This window comes from Bipolaris maydis (genome assembly GCF_028858645.1).
Source record: "Bipolaris maydis strain C4 unplaced genomic scaffold PSV08scaffold_2, whole genome shotgun sequence".
In the NCBI taxonomy this organism is placed as follows: domain Eukaryota; kingdom Fungi; phylum Ascomycota; class Dothideomycetes; order Pleosporales; family Pleosporaceae; genus Bipolaris; species Bipolaris maydis.
Genome location: NW_027093858.1, coordinates 1,821,772 through 1,835,650, shown reverse-complemented (window position 1 = coordinate 1,835,650; position 13,879 = coordinate 1,821,772). Strand labels below are relative to the sequence as shown.

General features: G+C 53.1%; 5 protein-coding genes across 5 annotated transcripts; 3 read left to right on the top strand and 2 right to left on the bottom strand.

Annotated features, from left to right (window-relative positions):
* Positions 1 to 226: 226 nt before the first annotated feature.
* Positions 227 to 1,968, top strand: PSV08DRAFT_347508 (mid region of cactin-domain-containing protein; the record flags this gene model as incomplete). Its single annotated transcript, XM_014228964.1, has 4 exons — positions 227 to 667; positions 715 to 1,818; positions 1,869 to 1,901; positions 1,951 to 1,968. 4 exons carry the CDS (start codon positions 227 to 229, stop codon positions 1,966 to 1,968), a joined length of 1,596 nt encoding a protein of 531 aa, XP_014084439.1.
* Positions 1,969 to 3,294: 1,326 nt separating this feature from the next.
* PSV08DRAFT_398965 (uncharacterized protein) lies at positions 3,295 to 5,122 on the top strand (the record flags this gene model as incomplete). Its single annotated transcript, XM_014228965.2, has 2 exons — positions 3,295 to 4,215; positions 4,266 to 5,122. The coding sequence occupies 2 exons, from the start codon at positions 3,295 to 3,297 to the stop codon at positions 4,923 to 4,925; spliced, it is 1,581 nt and encodes a 526-aa protein (XP_014084440.2). The 3' UTR covers positions 4,926 to 5,122.
* Positions 5,123 to 7,106: 1,984 nt separating this feature from the next.
* PSV08DRAFT_384342 (glycoside hydrolase) lies at positions 7,107 to 8,870 on the top strand. The gene is made up of 4 exons (XM_014228966.2): positions 7,107 to 7,481; positions 7,533 to 7,896; positions 7,962 to 8,367; positions 8,427 to 8,870. The coding sequence occupies exons 1-4, from the start codon at positions 7,148 to 7,150 to the stop codon at positions 8,670 to 8,672; spliced, it is 1,350 nt and encodes a 449-aa protein (XP_014084441.1). The 5' UTR covers positions 7,107 to 7,147; the 3' UTR covers positions 8,673 to 8,870.
* Positions 8,871 to 9,090: 220 nt separating this feature from the next.
* Positions 9,091 to 10,074, bottom strand: PSV08DRAFT_347505 (uncharacterized protein; the record flags this gene model as incomplete). The annotated part of the gene is made up of 3 exons (XM_014228967.1): positions 9,091 to 9,719; positions 9,774 to 10,007; positions 10,059 to 10,074. The coding sequence occupies 3 exons, from the start codon at positions 10,072 to 10,074 to the stop codon at positions 9,091 to 9,093; spliced, it is 879 nt and encodes a 292-aa protein (XP_014084442.1).
* Positions 10,075 to 11,467: 1,393 nt separating this feature from the next.
* On the bottom strand, positions 11,468 to 13,369 carry PSV08DRAFT_215918 (glycoside hydrolase; the record flags this gene model as incomplete). The annotated part of the gene is made up of 1 exon (XM_014228968.1): positions 11,468 to 13,369. The coding sequence occupies one exon, from the start codon at positions 13,367 to 13,369 to the stop codon at positions 11,468 to 11,470; it is 1,902 nt and encodes a 633-aa protein (XP_014084443.1).
* Positions 13,370 to 13,879: the final 510 nt, after the last annotated feature.

Here is a 13,879-nt window from a genome sequence, read left to right as displayed (position 1 = left end):
AGACAAGGACCATGGAGCTCCAGGAAAGAGCATCACGTGGTGGTGAGAGGCAGCAGCGCCAAGCAATGTTGCTAAAAGCGGAACAGATCCCTGTGGGTGCGGAAGGAGGTCCGTACGTCACCAGCCTCGGCCAAAGATTTCGCGATCGATGTCTTTACCTAAACATTCGCACTGTGACAGCCAAATCTCACAGACACTGAAACTATCACCTAACTACACATACAACATGTCGTCGCGTGAACCCCCATGGCGAAATGATAGCAGTCGCCGCTCCCAAGGCAATGGACCAGCATCATCGATTCCGGCAAAGCGCTCCGCCGAGTCGCGATCCTACGACAATGCCTCCAAACGCTCGACCAACGCGGCAGAAGAGGCCTGGGTAGCAGACGAGGATCGTTTCGTGCTTCAACAGGCCAAGAAGAAGGCAGCTTTACGCGTCAGAGGCGGACGCGCAAAGCCCATTGATTGGCTGGCCGTCACGCTGCGCTTCATCGACCCTGCTGAGAAATCGATACTGGATGAAGAAGTGGAGGATCACGAGTTGGATATTGTGGATCCCGAGGGTGTGCTCGAGGGCTTGGGCAACGAGGATCTTGCAGAGCTGGAGAAGGAGATTGAGAACTACCTCACACTAGAGACAAGCAAGAGTAATCGCGAATATTGGAATGTGAGTATTTGTCTTGTACACCGTCTTAACATGGCTGACCAAACCAGTCACTCAAAGTCATCTGCAAAGATATTCGGCGCAAGTCCAGGACAACAAAATCCGAGGCACGAGGCACCAGCTCTGTAGCTGCCGACATTGACCAGCTGCTCTCACCAAAGTCATACGAACAGCTCGAGGCTCTCGAAGTGCAGGTTAAGCGGAAGCTGGACTCAGACGAGCCCATCGATTATGACTATTGGGAACAGCTGTTGCGTAGTCTGCGCGTGTGGAAAGCCAAGGCAAAGCTGCGGCGCGTGTCGCAGGAGATTGTCAAGGAGCGACTGCAGACATTGCGCAAGCAGCAGGCCGAAGCGGCTGCATCTGTACAAGCCAACATATATTCCATGCTCAAGGGCAATGACGAGGCAGCTGAGGTGCAGCCTACAACAGTTGCATACGACGCAGCCATGGATCCAGAGCCCATGCTGAAGCTGCGTGCCGAAGACAAGGCCCTGCCGCAGGTCGAGGAAAAGTCGTTCCTCGAGCACGTGACGGCTGAGCGGCGCAAGATCCAGAAGGTCGGCTACGTCCCCAGCCGGACCAAAACGAGCGACAAGGCTGTGGCCAGCAGCCAGCCTACGACGAGCCAGGCTGTGACGACGAGTGCCTCACGGTTTGCGCCCGTGGACAAAGAAGACTACTCCAAGGCGACCATGGCGCTGTATGAGCGAGAAGTAGCGCGAGGAGTTGAAGAGGGCGAGGAGGTTTTCAATGCTGAAGAAGAAGTTACCACTGCCTGTTCCCAGTCGGACGGGAGCTACAAGCCTAGGAAGCCCCGCTACTTCAATCGCGTCCAGATGGGCTACGAATGGAACAAGTACAACCAGACGCATTATGACCACGACAATCCGCCACCCAAGGTGGTACAAGGCTACAAGTTCAACATCTTCTACCCTGAACTCATTGACAAGAGCAAAGCACCCACATACAAGATTGAGCGCGAGCATGGCCGCAAAAAGGGACAGTCATTTGCACCTGCTGGTGAGGACGACACGTGCCTGATACGCTTCATTGCCGGCCCGCCCTATGAAGACATTGCGTTTAGGATTGTCGACAAGGAGTGGGACTATAGCGCGAAGAGAGAACGCGGGTTCAAGAGTAGCTTTGACAAGGTAGGCTCAACAGCTATGACTTTAGTCAATACGCTGCTGATGTACAATAGGGTATTCTGCAGCTCCATTTCCAGTTCAAGAAGGTAGGCCAACAAGTCTAATGACGATGGTGTCACGGCTAACATGTGGCAGATATACTATCGAAAGTAGCCGTAGTCTCCGTTTTTGGACACAAAGGCTGTGCAGTCGACCCAGGAGCAGCTGGCTCTTTCTCTTACATGGTCTGCCGACAATGGAACGGGGTGCAGGGCAGGCATTGCACAAGGTCTCGCGCAATGATAGGTACTATGTCATGGCCAGCATGGCATGGATGCCAGACATGTCCCAACTACGGCACTGCCTGTGACGCCGTGTGCTGGCGGTGACCAACGCAGCACCTTGATAGCAGGAACCGCTGGCGGTGTATGTAGGTACCTAAGCGGTGACGGCCTTGCCATGATGACTGGCCAATGACGACAAACGCTGCTTCTCGATGAGGCCCAACAGGGAGTCTGAAGCAGCTTCACCGGAAATCAAGGCTTGGAGGGTTGTGTTACAGTCTGCAGTGGAGACTGTCCCCAAAGGGCTGCTCGCGGCAGCCTCTTTGCAGGCGCAGGCTACCTGGTAGCATCCCTATGCCTTGCGCATATATGGCACTGACAAGCTGCTGTCGATGTGCTTGCACATTCCATGCACAGCCGGTCTGGGGTGGGCAAGCGCTTGCTACTTGGCGGGCACTCGTTGTGGTCGCTTGCCAATGACAATGATGGGCACTGGCATGGACGATATTTCATGGACGGGGGAGGATGACCATGGGCAGCATCTGGGAGCGGGCAGCAAGATCGAAGATGGGGGGATCTGGGCTCAGACCAGGCCCGGGGCTCGGACGGTCCCATGTTGCAAATAGTCTAGATGGTATGCAGGCTCCCGTCGTCCCTGTGCCGACGAAACAATCGTTGGCTGTGGCGGTCGCACAGGTAGTCATTCCGACTGTCAAAAGCAGCAGTGCAATGGACATGTCCAGGCTCCGTCTCGGCCCGGGAGGCAATGATGGCATAGTGGCAGCTGTGGTTCCCGTGATACCAGCCCTGCATCTGCATCAGTGCCAAGCATGGTGGTGGTGGTGGTGGTGGTGATGATGGTGGTGGTGTGTGAAAATGCTCTCTGCCTTTGCCATGACCACTCACTTCTTGTTTGCCTTGTCGCCCGCCGCTGCAGCGTCAAGCCCGCAGCGCAGCAGGAACCCGTCCAGGGAGGCATCCGGGTGACAATGACAATACCATGGTGCTGATCAAAGACGATTCGCTGCGGGCCGGGCGAGCATGTAAATGTCTGGCTCTTCGCTTCATTTCCCGGCACTGCCTTTCACTGTCGTCTCTGTCCATTCTGCGCCACTCTGCTGGTTTCACACGCGGCGCTGGCACTCTCTTCCCCGTCCCCCGTCTCGATACGCCCGCCCCTCACCGTTCAGGCCGGTAAAAGGACGACAACACAACGATGCCACATGCCCAGTCACCCCATTGTCCTGCTGCTCCAGACTCACACTGTGCTCTCGATGCTGGCCCGCCGCCAGAGAGCCCCATGTGTGCCGCGCTTCCCTTCCACCCTCACAGCCCACTGCCATCCCAGCCGTCCGCTACATTACCTGGGCACCCACCCTCCCTGCCTGCCACTGCCGACCCATCTGCCTCCTTCACCACCTGCCCCTCCTCGCAGCCGAGAATGAACTTTGACGAGCAGCAACGCATGCCCCGTCCGGTGCCAGCAGCCTTTGGCTTCAGTCCCGCCACGCAAAGTGCGGACGCCTACCAGCCAGCCAATGGCTTTTCATCTGCCCCAGGCCATGGCTACCACTACCCCCAGCACGCCATGTCTTACGAAACCAACTACAAGCTCACCTGCCCTGCGCAGTACTCCCTCTCGACTTGCCCGCGTTCCTACAATGCCTTCAACTTCAGTGGCCTGCCCCACGACGTCTCCGTCACGGACTCGTTCCCGCCCAACGCCTATCACATTGAGCCGCCAAAGCATCATGATGCCATGGATCCATCAGATCATGAGATCGAAAGCCAGCTGATGCAGCTCAGCAACGACTATGATAATCCCCAATACGCCTGTCCCATCAAATTCGAAGACTACAATCACTACCAGAGTCCTTATTCTGACCCGGCACAAGGCTCTGCCCATCATGAAAAAGCTCTCGGACATGTGCGGGACCCTGACGCCGGAGATGCTGGAACATTCGACAGGGAGCAGCCGTACGCGCAGTTGATCTACCGTGCGCTTTTGAATGCGCCAAATCATACCATGATATTGCGTGACATCTACGATTGGTTCAGAAAAAACACAGACAGGGCCAGCAGCTCAGAAACCAAAGGATGGCAGAACAGTATCAGGCATAATCTATCAATGAATGGCGTATGTTGTCTTGCGGTCGTCTGGTCGACTAGTGGCTGACAGAGTGACAGGCATTCGAGAAAGTCGACCAGCCCGGCGACGAGGCGCGGAGAGGCTTCATGTGGCGCCTTACTGAGCAAGCGATTCGCGAGGGCGTCAAGTCGACAACGCGATACCGTAGCAAGCAACCCAACAAGCGCAGTAATCGCACTCATCAGCCCCAGCCCCAACGTCAGGCTTCTGGCGCAAAGGGTGGTCAAGCAGCCCGTCGTGCCGCGCGGTTGAAGCGATCTGCCCATATGCACGAAGCCTACCTCAGCGCTCAACCCATGTCGCGATCGGTCCCCACAGCCTTTGACCCCTCTTACCATCGCTACGGTTTCCCGTCCTCGGTTCCGCCTTCCCCATACACCGGAAGCGAAACTGATTTTGGCTACACATCCCAGAACAGCGATTTCCCAGACAGTCCTATACCGGATGGTTGCAACATGAATCTCTTCTCCTCTGCGTCATCTTACATGGGTAGCCCAATGTCGCAGGGCATACCTATTACTGACACGGCGTATCTGCTTCATCAGAGCTCGTCAGATAGCATTTTCACCAATAGCTCGAGTCCGACTGCCGATGAGCCGCGGACGCCATTGGACCATGCGGTATGGCAGGAGGACGTTGCTACGGGCCCAGCATGCATGTTTGATGATCAACTTGTTTACCGAGAAAATGCTGGCTGAGTGTGAATGCAGAGTGTAAGCTAAGTGTTATTGAATGGGCTTGGTCGAGGCGAGTTCATGTTCTTCTACTGCGTCTTGTAACGTGTTTCGATTGTTCGGTTTAGCAAGCATTTGGGTTTTCATCTTGGAATAAATTGTACATTTTTGTTGATTGAATAGATTACCAGGCTTTCATTGGCGCTTGCCATCCATCATCTGAGATCGAGTTCCACCACTTAGCAAGAAAGAGTTGTTGCTTTTTGATGACACATTGTCGGACTAGCTTCATTAACCGTTTTCATCCATGGTTATCTAGCCAACCACACACTAAAGGCGTCTTCTAGTATAGTTTTATTGTTTTCATGTAAGCGTTTTTTTTTGTAATCTATAGCGATGACGATACACGCATGGAGTCCATTCTAAAACTAGACGTTGCAAATGCCCTGTCACTTCTTCCCCCACTTTAACATCATCACCTTCACAAAACCCCACTTCCATCTTCAAGTCCACCGTCCATACCAATAACCCATCCCACATTTTTTTTGTTCACTCATCACGTCAAGTATCCCTCCCAATACCTCCTCTCCTATCCTCATCCCTAATCAAACAATAATCTAATAAAACCCCCTTCACTCTCCCAGCCAAAAACAAAAAACAATCACATACCCCCACATCATAAATCCACCCGTGCTTCATCTTTCCGCTCTACGACTCCGATCTCTCGGCCCATCGTCCGCCTCATCCCCAAGCGACGCGTGCCACAAATAAAAAACGGCTGTACAACAACGCACTGTTCCCTTTCACACCCGTTTCCCCCGCGAAAAAGTAGACGGATAACAACTAGTCGCTACTATCGCGGAAGCGGGTGAGAAGTCAAGGTCATACCTGTAACAAAAAGAAAGGTATTTGTTTGGTTAGGTGGTCAGACGGGGAATGTAAGGGCGTGTAGACGGGTGTTGAAGCGAAAGTGAAAAGGTTTGGGGTTGGGTTATTTTGTTCGGGGGTGGTGATGTTGGTGTTGCGTGGTATGATTGCTTCGCAACACAAATTGTGCGATATTGCGGTTTTTTGCAAATTAGACTGGTGATATCTCGGGGATGAGTGAGTTGTAGTGGGTGAGTTTTTTTCTTCTTCTTTAACTTCTTCCAGTGAGAGAAGATCCGAGGCTGATGTGAGATGGGGATTGTTTACGTGAGCATGAGGGAGGTTGGAAATGTGGTTTGAGATGGTGACTTTGGTGTCGCGGTGGTATAGCATATGGAAGATGATGTCCTTCGTGGTATTCACATGGTCGCGTAATGTGATGTTGATGTATTAGATCAGGCCTTGTTTATCTAGAGAGAAATGGATCGCGTTTTCTTAGTTAAACGTAACTAGTAGTGACTGTAAGGAACCCGCCATACCACAAAATAACTCCTCGCTGGGAATTACTCGCGTTGGGATCATACGAAAATTTAAGCTAGTTTTCTTACTACCCCGGCGATTCTAAATTTCCAAATTGGGCCCACAAAGTCTATTTCGTCTTGTTCTTACTTAGCTACCGGTACTGACTCGAGCAAATTGCAGTTGTCGGTCGCAATGGTAATAGTCCGGCGATGGTAACCTCTAGGCCCAACAGAGGCTCGACAGATAATAGACCTTACCAAATAGGACAGAATTTGACTTCGTGAACACCAACAAGAACAGTAACATTGTGTCTCAACGTTGATATAAGGTTGTCAGAATCCAAAACAGTGGACCTTGCCATATAGGACGGGCGGTGCCCTGGGCGGCTGACTCAGAGTACATACTTGAAGAATCTCACCGTTCTCGACAACTCGGACGACGCTTACACCGAAGAACCAACGCACGTTCATGCTCACAGCGGCGGCATCTCAATGACGGTCATGGGACGGGACATTAGGAAAAAACCCACCAATCTGCTGGGCCAAGTGGCTAGGGTGATGGGGAAAGCTTAGCTTTTCTTAGCTTAGCGCCACAGAAGTGGGCCTTTCTAGCCACTGTGGCCGTGAGGAGAGACTGGGATTACCGTGGATGGATCACCAATTCCTCCGCGCCCACGAACCTACTAACCTAAATGTCGAGATTAGGGGGCAAAGACCAGAGCCAAGGCCGCGGGTCCAACGGCTTGAGGATATTGCATGGGGGGTATTAATACCAAGCCCGCTGGCATGTCAACAAGACTGGACTGACAGCCGCTACCATCAATACTCAACTACAGCGGTTTCTGAACGGCTGCAATCATGCGTGTTACCGACATCATTTCGTGCGCCCTGCTACAAGCTTCGATAGCATTATCGAACCCAGTTGAAGAGCTTGGAACAAAGGCTGTTGCCGCAAAACACTTCCCACCCGAGCCGTTTCTCCCGTTTCTCTCGGGAAAGGCACCCTGGGTGCCGGGTTCCCGAAACAAGAAATGTATGCTCAAGGCTCGCGGTGGTGGCAAGGACGACTCGGCAAATATCCTCAGCGCTGTCAAGCGATGCAACAATGGCGGTCAGGTTGTTTTCCCCAAGGGCCAGCACTTCACCATTGGCACTGCCTTGGATCTTACGTTCCTCAACCGCATTGACCTCGGTTCGTTCAACCCCTGCAATGCCTAACTGACCCCACTAACGGCTCCCTCAGACATCCAAGGAACCATCCAGTTCACAAACGACACGGATTACTGGCAAGCCAATTCCTTCAAGCAGGTTTACCAGAATGCAACCACCTTCTTCCAGCTTGGAGGCGAGGACATCAATGTCTACGGTGGCGGTACCCTAGACGGCAACGGCCAAGCCTGGTACGATCTTTACGCCAAAGACATTTACATCCTACGACCCATCCTCTTTGGCCTGATTGGCGCCAAAAATACAAAGATCTCTGATCTCAAGTTCCGCTACAGCCCACAGTGGTACACCTTCGTCGCCAACTCGAGCGAAGTCGTCTTCTCCAACATTGACATTTTCGGCGACAGCAAGAGCACGAATCCCGCCAAGAACACCGATGGGTAAGTTTTTTTTTAAAAAAAATCTTCAACACGAGTTTGTCAGAAACTGACTATAAGGAATGTAGCTGGGACACCTACCGCTCCAACAACATCGTCATCCAAAACTCCAACATCAACAACGGCGACGACTGCGTCTCCTTCAAGCCAAACAGCACAAACATCCTCGTGCAAAACCTCGTCTGCAACGGCAGCCATGGCATCAGCGTCGGCTCCCTAGGCCAGTACCCCGGCGAAGTCGACATTGTCGAAAACATCCTCGTCCGCAACATCTCCATGTCCAACGCCTCAGACGGCGCACGCATCAAGGTCTGGCCTGGCGCCTCGTCCGCGCTCTCCGGCGACCTGCAAGGCGGAGGCGGCAGCGGCGCCGTACGAAACGTCGTGTACGACGGCATGATTGTCAACAACGTCGACTACGCGATTGAGATTACGCAGTGTTATGGACAGAAGAATTTGACCCTGTGCAATGAGGTACGTTTTTTTTTCGCCCTTTAGTCCCAAATCCCACCGTTGCTAACATAACAATGTAGTTCCCTTCCAACCTCACCATCTCCGACATCACCATTAAAAACTTCAAGGGCACAACCAGCAAGAAGTACGATCCCCTCGTTGGCTACGTCGTCTGCTCCAGCCCAAAGGTCTGCAGTGACATCTCCATTGAGAATATCAATGTCGAGAGTCCAAGTGGGACCAACTTGTTTACTTGTGCGAATGTCGAGGGAATTCAGAGTCAGGTTAACTGTACGGCGGAAGGGAACAAGGGTGGTAATTCTTAGAATGTCTGTGTCGGAAGAGGAAGTAATGTGTATATTTGAATCTGGATGATCATATTGCCAGTCTTTTGGAAAAAAAAAAACACAAAGAATCGTAATGGAACCGAAGCTGGAACTAAACCGAATAGTTAATACACGAAATATGAGAAATCTATGTGAAGAGAAAAAAAAACCCCACTCCTTCGAAAGCCTTTAAAAAAAAGAGACAATTTCTTGGAAAGGAAAGAGGAAGAGAAAAAGAAAGTGGATATCATCAGCATGGTTGCCCCCCATAAACGCCTAGCTAGTAGGAAACCAAAAAGAAACCTCTGTCATCCGCCTCCAATTCCGCTTGCATACACAAACAACAAAAGGTCTATCACTGGTATGAAAGAAAAGAAAAGAGTACAACTAATAAAGTTAGGTCAAACAACAGCTCGCTTCAACGCTTTCCAAACCCATTAGCCATCTGCTTCTGGACATACTTGGCGCCCTCCTTCTTAATAATCGGCAGCGCATAATCCTTAAACATACCGAGGGCCTGCTTCTGCCACTCAGGCTTAGCCTTGCTGTCCCTCGTGCTCCTCCTGCGATCGCCATAGCGGTCTTCATAGTCATCATAGTATCCGCGTCGATCGCGCGGTGGAGGCCTATCATCATAGCGCGTGTCACGGCGGGCCGGGCGACTGTTGAACATGTCGTCGTAGCGGCGGTCGTCATCGTAGCGGTGGTGGTCATCGCGGTGTCTGCGATCCCTGTCGCCACGAGATTTCTCACGGCGGTCGCGGTCGGAGTAGTAAGGGTCGCGGTCGCGGGGCCTGCGGTCGGATTTGTAGCCTTCGGACTTGTAGCCTTCGGATTTGTAGCCGTCGCGGTCGCGGCGGCCGGACTCGCGGTGGCGACGCCGAGGGTAGTTTTCGTCGTACGAGTCGTAGGTGTCCTCGCGGGCGTGGCGGGGGCGCTCGTCGCGGCGGTGGCTGCGGCGAGGTGGGGGTGGGCCGCCTGAATCGGAGTCGGACGAGTATGAGGGCTGTCTGCGATGATGGCGGGGTCGAGAGTCTCGAGGTGCGTCTACAATACTGTCAGCTGAAAGGTCAGGATGGACAAGTGAATTTGACCAAGTACCTCTAGGTGGTGGCGGTGCTCCTTGTCCTGGCGGCGGGGGTGGAGGATATGCACCCTGTGCTTGTGGCGGTGGAGGTGGAGGCGCTTCATCTTCGTCGTATCTGTTTCTACGAGGACGACGATGATCTCCTCGCCGGTTGTCGCGGTACTCATGGTAGTCACGCTGGTGGTCTTTGCCAGGCGCCCATTTTGGCTTGCCGTTCTCGTAGTTGTCGAAGACGTAAGTGGAATCTGCTGCACAAAGTTAGCATGCTAACAAATCATGCTCGGGAAACTTCTTCTTACATGGCGGGGCTCCCATGGGGGGAGGGGGAGGGGGCGAAGGTTGTCTCTCACGGCGTCCCATAGTTTGATGGTGAAGAGTCGAGGTGGTGGTTGTGCTGGGGTGGTGGAGTTAAAAGATAGCGCAGGCGGCGGCGAGCATCTGACACTTAAACCACGGGAGTAGGGCAGTGTGGCAGCAGTGAGCTCAGGTCAATCTCACAAGACACCATGGCGTCATCTGGGCGGAAATTCCCAAGCTGGCAATAGGCAGCGTCGCATTGAGAAATTTTGCGGGCCCTTGGACGCATTTCGAAGCTTCGCGTGGGTGGGTTGGACGTCCGACCAGGCTGTGTTCATGTAGGCTGCGATCATCGTGCATGGGTAGTGCGCCTAGGCGGCCCACCACACACAAGCCTCAGCCCTCCACGACTGTCGACTGGCTCTGTGATGAAATGGGCCCGTTCCCCCCGCATGTCGCGCAGCATCAAGGGGAAGATCAGGGTCTTCCGGAGAATAGGCTGATGGGGCGCGCATATACTAGACTCATACGTGGTGTGGTTGCAGTGGTGTCGTGGAAGATGATCTATCTAGGTGTGGTGTGGGGGGTGCCTAAGGCGATTACATACTACAGTCCACTGTAACTAGTTAACTAGTACTCTACTACACTAGGAGGCACTGCACCGCCACAACACCGGAGCTCCCCGTTCTCGTGCCCACCAGAGGTAAGTATCCTGACCTCCAGCCACTGTGGCGCGGTCATCACCGGAGCGGTGTGCGTGAACTTTTGAGTCGGTCCGCTAGCTAGTGACCCTGTTGTGTATCTGCTCTTTACATCATACCTTCTTTACATCATACTCAACATGCACTTTGTCGTCACAGCATATAGTAGGATATTCCCTTCAGCTTATGTTGATCGCGCCGACTTCACCGTCTCTTCCCCCTCCTCTCATGCTGCACGTGCTTCTACTGAACCTTGAATCTGCAGTATACAAGCTAGCAGCCTCACGGCTATCATTTCTGGAGTAGTTCGGGGGCGCTGCAGAGCAGAGCAAGGATAGAATCGTATTGCATGTGATGTTCGGAAACCCCAGCTAATCAGATGAGTTCTTCTACTATCCAATCAGCTGACTCCCTTCCAGGCTGCCACTATTATTCAGGCACCCTGAAGGAATCATTTTTGCCATCGCCCAGCTATCTAGTCTACATGTATCCTGCTTAGCTATGCTCTACGCGCAACCTGAAAGCTAGGCTATCAGAACACCAAAGTAGCCCCCCTTCGATCGCCCCTTTCAACAAAAAAAAGTCCATGTTAATACTCCTCACATTCATCATATCGCGCAAACTTGAATTGAGGTAAAAATATTCATTATCATATTCTTAAATAGCATTACTCATAATCCTCCTTTTCTAATCCTACATCATCCATATAATTACTCATACCTCAACCCATATCCGAACCTAAAGTATGGGTCCAAAGTATCAAACGGCACATCCTCCTTCTGCGCACTAGCCGCCTCGTCGCTCCTAGGCAGATCAAACGGCAGCTGACCCTCCGGGCCACTGCCATCAACACCAAACACAACATCCAGGAATGCATCTTCGCTAGCGCCATAGTTGACCATGAGGGCTGACGCTTGCTCAGCGATCTCGGGGAACGCACCGGGACGGTCGAGGAAGACGTCGACGACGGTAGGCACGGCAGCGTAAATAGCTGCCTGGCGGGCTTTTTCCGTAGCGTTGTATTCAAGCGAGCCGGAGTGGTAGTTGGCCTCGAAACCGCCGGGACGCGGCTCGTACGGCGCTACGAGGCGCAGGAATGCATAGTCTGCCTCTTCGGGCGTAGCTACGACTTCAAAGTTGCGCGAGGTAAAGAACGTGCTGTTGATGCCCTCGACGTAGAACTTGGCCTTTTCGCATTCGGAGGGGGAGAGGGGGAGGAAGGAGTCTTTGTTTGTGAGGAGGGTGAAGGAGCGCTTTTGGGCTTCGAAGCCGATGGCGCGCCATTCCTCTTTGCCGACGACGTCGACGGCGGCGTCGGCATCGAGGAAGCGTTTTTCGTCGAAGAGGCCGAGGAGGAACTTTTCGCGGAGGAGACGGCGGATGGAGGCGTCGATGCGGGATTCGCTGATGATGCCCTTCTCTACGAGCTCGAGGATGAGGTCGGTGCGGTCCTCGCCGCCCAGTTGATCGGTTCCTGCATTGAGGATCTTCTCAGTGCGTTGGAGCTCGGTGAGGTTCTCAGCTCCCCAGGCTCGGGCGGGCATGTCTTGGCCCGCGATTATCGAGTCAGTGACGAGACCCCAGTCGCTGACCACGATGCCGTCGAAGCCGAGCTCGCCGCGCAGAAGATCAGTGACGATTCCCTTGTTCATACCAGCAGCGACCTCCTCGTACTTGGTTCCCATTGGGCGAGAATAGTAAGGCATCATCTGTCGTGTTCCCGCAGCAATAGCGGCCTTGAATGGGATAAGATGGTGTTCAAAGTTTTTGCCGGGGTATGTGGCATTCTTGCCATAGGTGAAGTGACTGTCCTCGCCACCCTCAACTGGACCACTGCCTGGGAAATGCTTCGAGACTGTCGTGACCGAGTCGTATCCAAAACCGTCAGGACCAGTGAATCCCTCAATGTATGCAACAGTCAGTTCAGCAGTCAGAGTGGCATTCTCGCCCATAGTGCCACCAATACGGGCCCAGCGGGGCTCAGTGGCGACATCGATTTGAGGGTGTAGGGCAGACCGGATGCCAACAGCATTGTACTCTTGTCGAGCAATATCAGCAAAAGTGCGGATAAGCTCAGCATCTCTGATTGCGGCTAGACCAAGCGTCTGGGGCCATTGTGAGAACTTGGTTGCTGCAATCTGACTGCCTTCGGCGCTGGTGAATGCATGACGCGGATCTGAGGAGATTGTGACTGGAATGCCTAGTCTTGTGTCTAGCGCCAATTGCTGCAGGTTGTTGTACCATTGCACAGTGGCGCGTACATCCGCAATCGGCCCGTGGAGGTTGAAGTGGGTCATGAGCTTGCCCGCTACAGCCTCCGTCGTGGTGTTGAGGAGGGTTCCGTTCGGACCTTGGTTGATGATGTTGTGGAAAAGCTGGCCTGCTTTCTCCTCAATAGTCATCCGTTTGACAAGATCGTCGACTCGTTCATCAACTGAAAGGCTTGAGTCTCGATATGGTGCAGAGTCCATCTCGGTAGACCGTGATGTCATACGAGGATATGTTGATTTGCCAAACGATGGTGTGCGAATTGCCGATGACATAGCTGTTGCAGCAAAGAACAGCGTGGTGAAAGTGTTCAGCTTGCGCTGACTGCGATTGCGAGCGACCATCTTGCCGGCAGTGAGGAACAAGGCACTTTGGGGACAGTGGCGAGGGATGCAATTGACTATTCGTTGAGCAAACCACAACCCGATATTTGTATTCCAGCCTCACATTGCTCGCTATCCATTACTCCGCCTTCCTTGGCTATCATGGGTGCAAGAGCCAAGAAACTACCATAGGTGTTTTCTTCTTGGGGAATCTTCGGATACACCAAGTATTGGCTTGGGAGGTAAGTAGTCCAACAACCCACCTCGTCGTTGTGCTTGGCGCCAACCGTTTTGCCTGCCATCGAACCCGAAGACGATGCCAAGACGTGGAGTGTGGAGTGCAGTGTGGGGAGCGCGTGGTCGGGGGGAAAGCCCCCGAAGCTAGCCAAAGCTTTGCCAACCGAAGATGTACCGGCAGATTCGTGATTGGACGCATGACCATGCTATATGGGCAACAAAAAGATTTTTATATCGTGTTGGTAATAGTTTCCGAGGCCCAAGAAAAATACGCCTCTCCCCACATTCCGGTAC

Bases quoted from the DNA above. Each gene is read 5' to 3' on its own strand.
- PSV08DRAFT_384342 (XM_014228966.2), top strand. From the start codon at position 7,148: ATGCGTGTTACCGACATCATTTCGTGCGCCCTGCTACAAGCTTCGATA. The intron at 7,482-7,532 runs GTTCGTTCAACC...CGGCTCCCTCAG, and splicing joins CCTCAACCGCATTGACCTCG to ACATCCAAGGAACCATCCAG. The intron at 7,897-7,961 runs GTAAGTTTTTTT...TAAGGAATGTAG, and splicing joins CCCGCCAAGAACACCGATGG to CTGGGACACCTACCGCTCCA.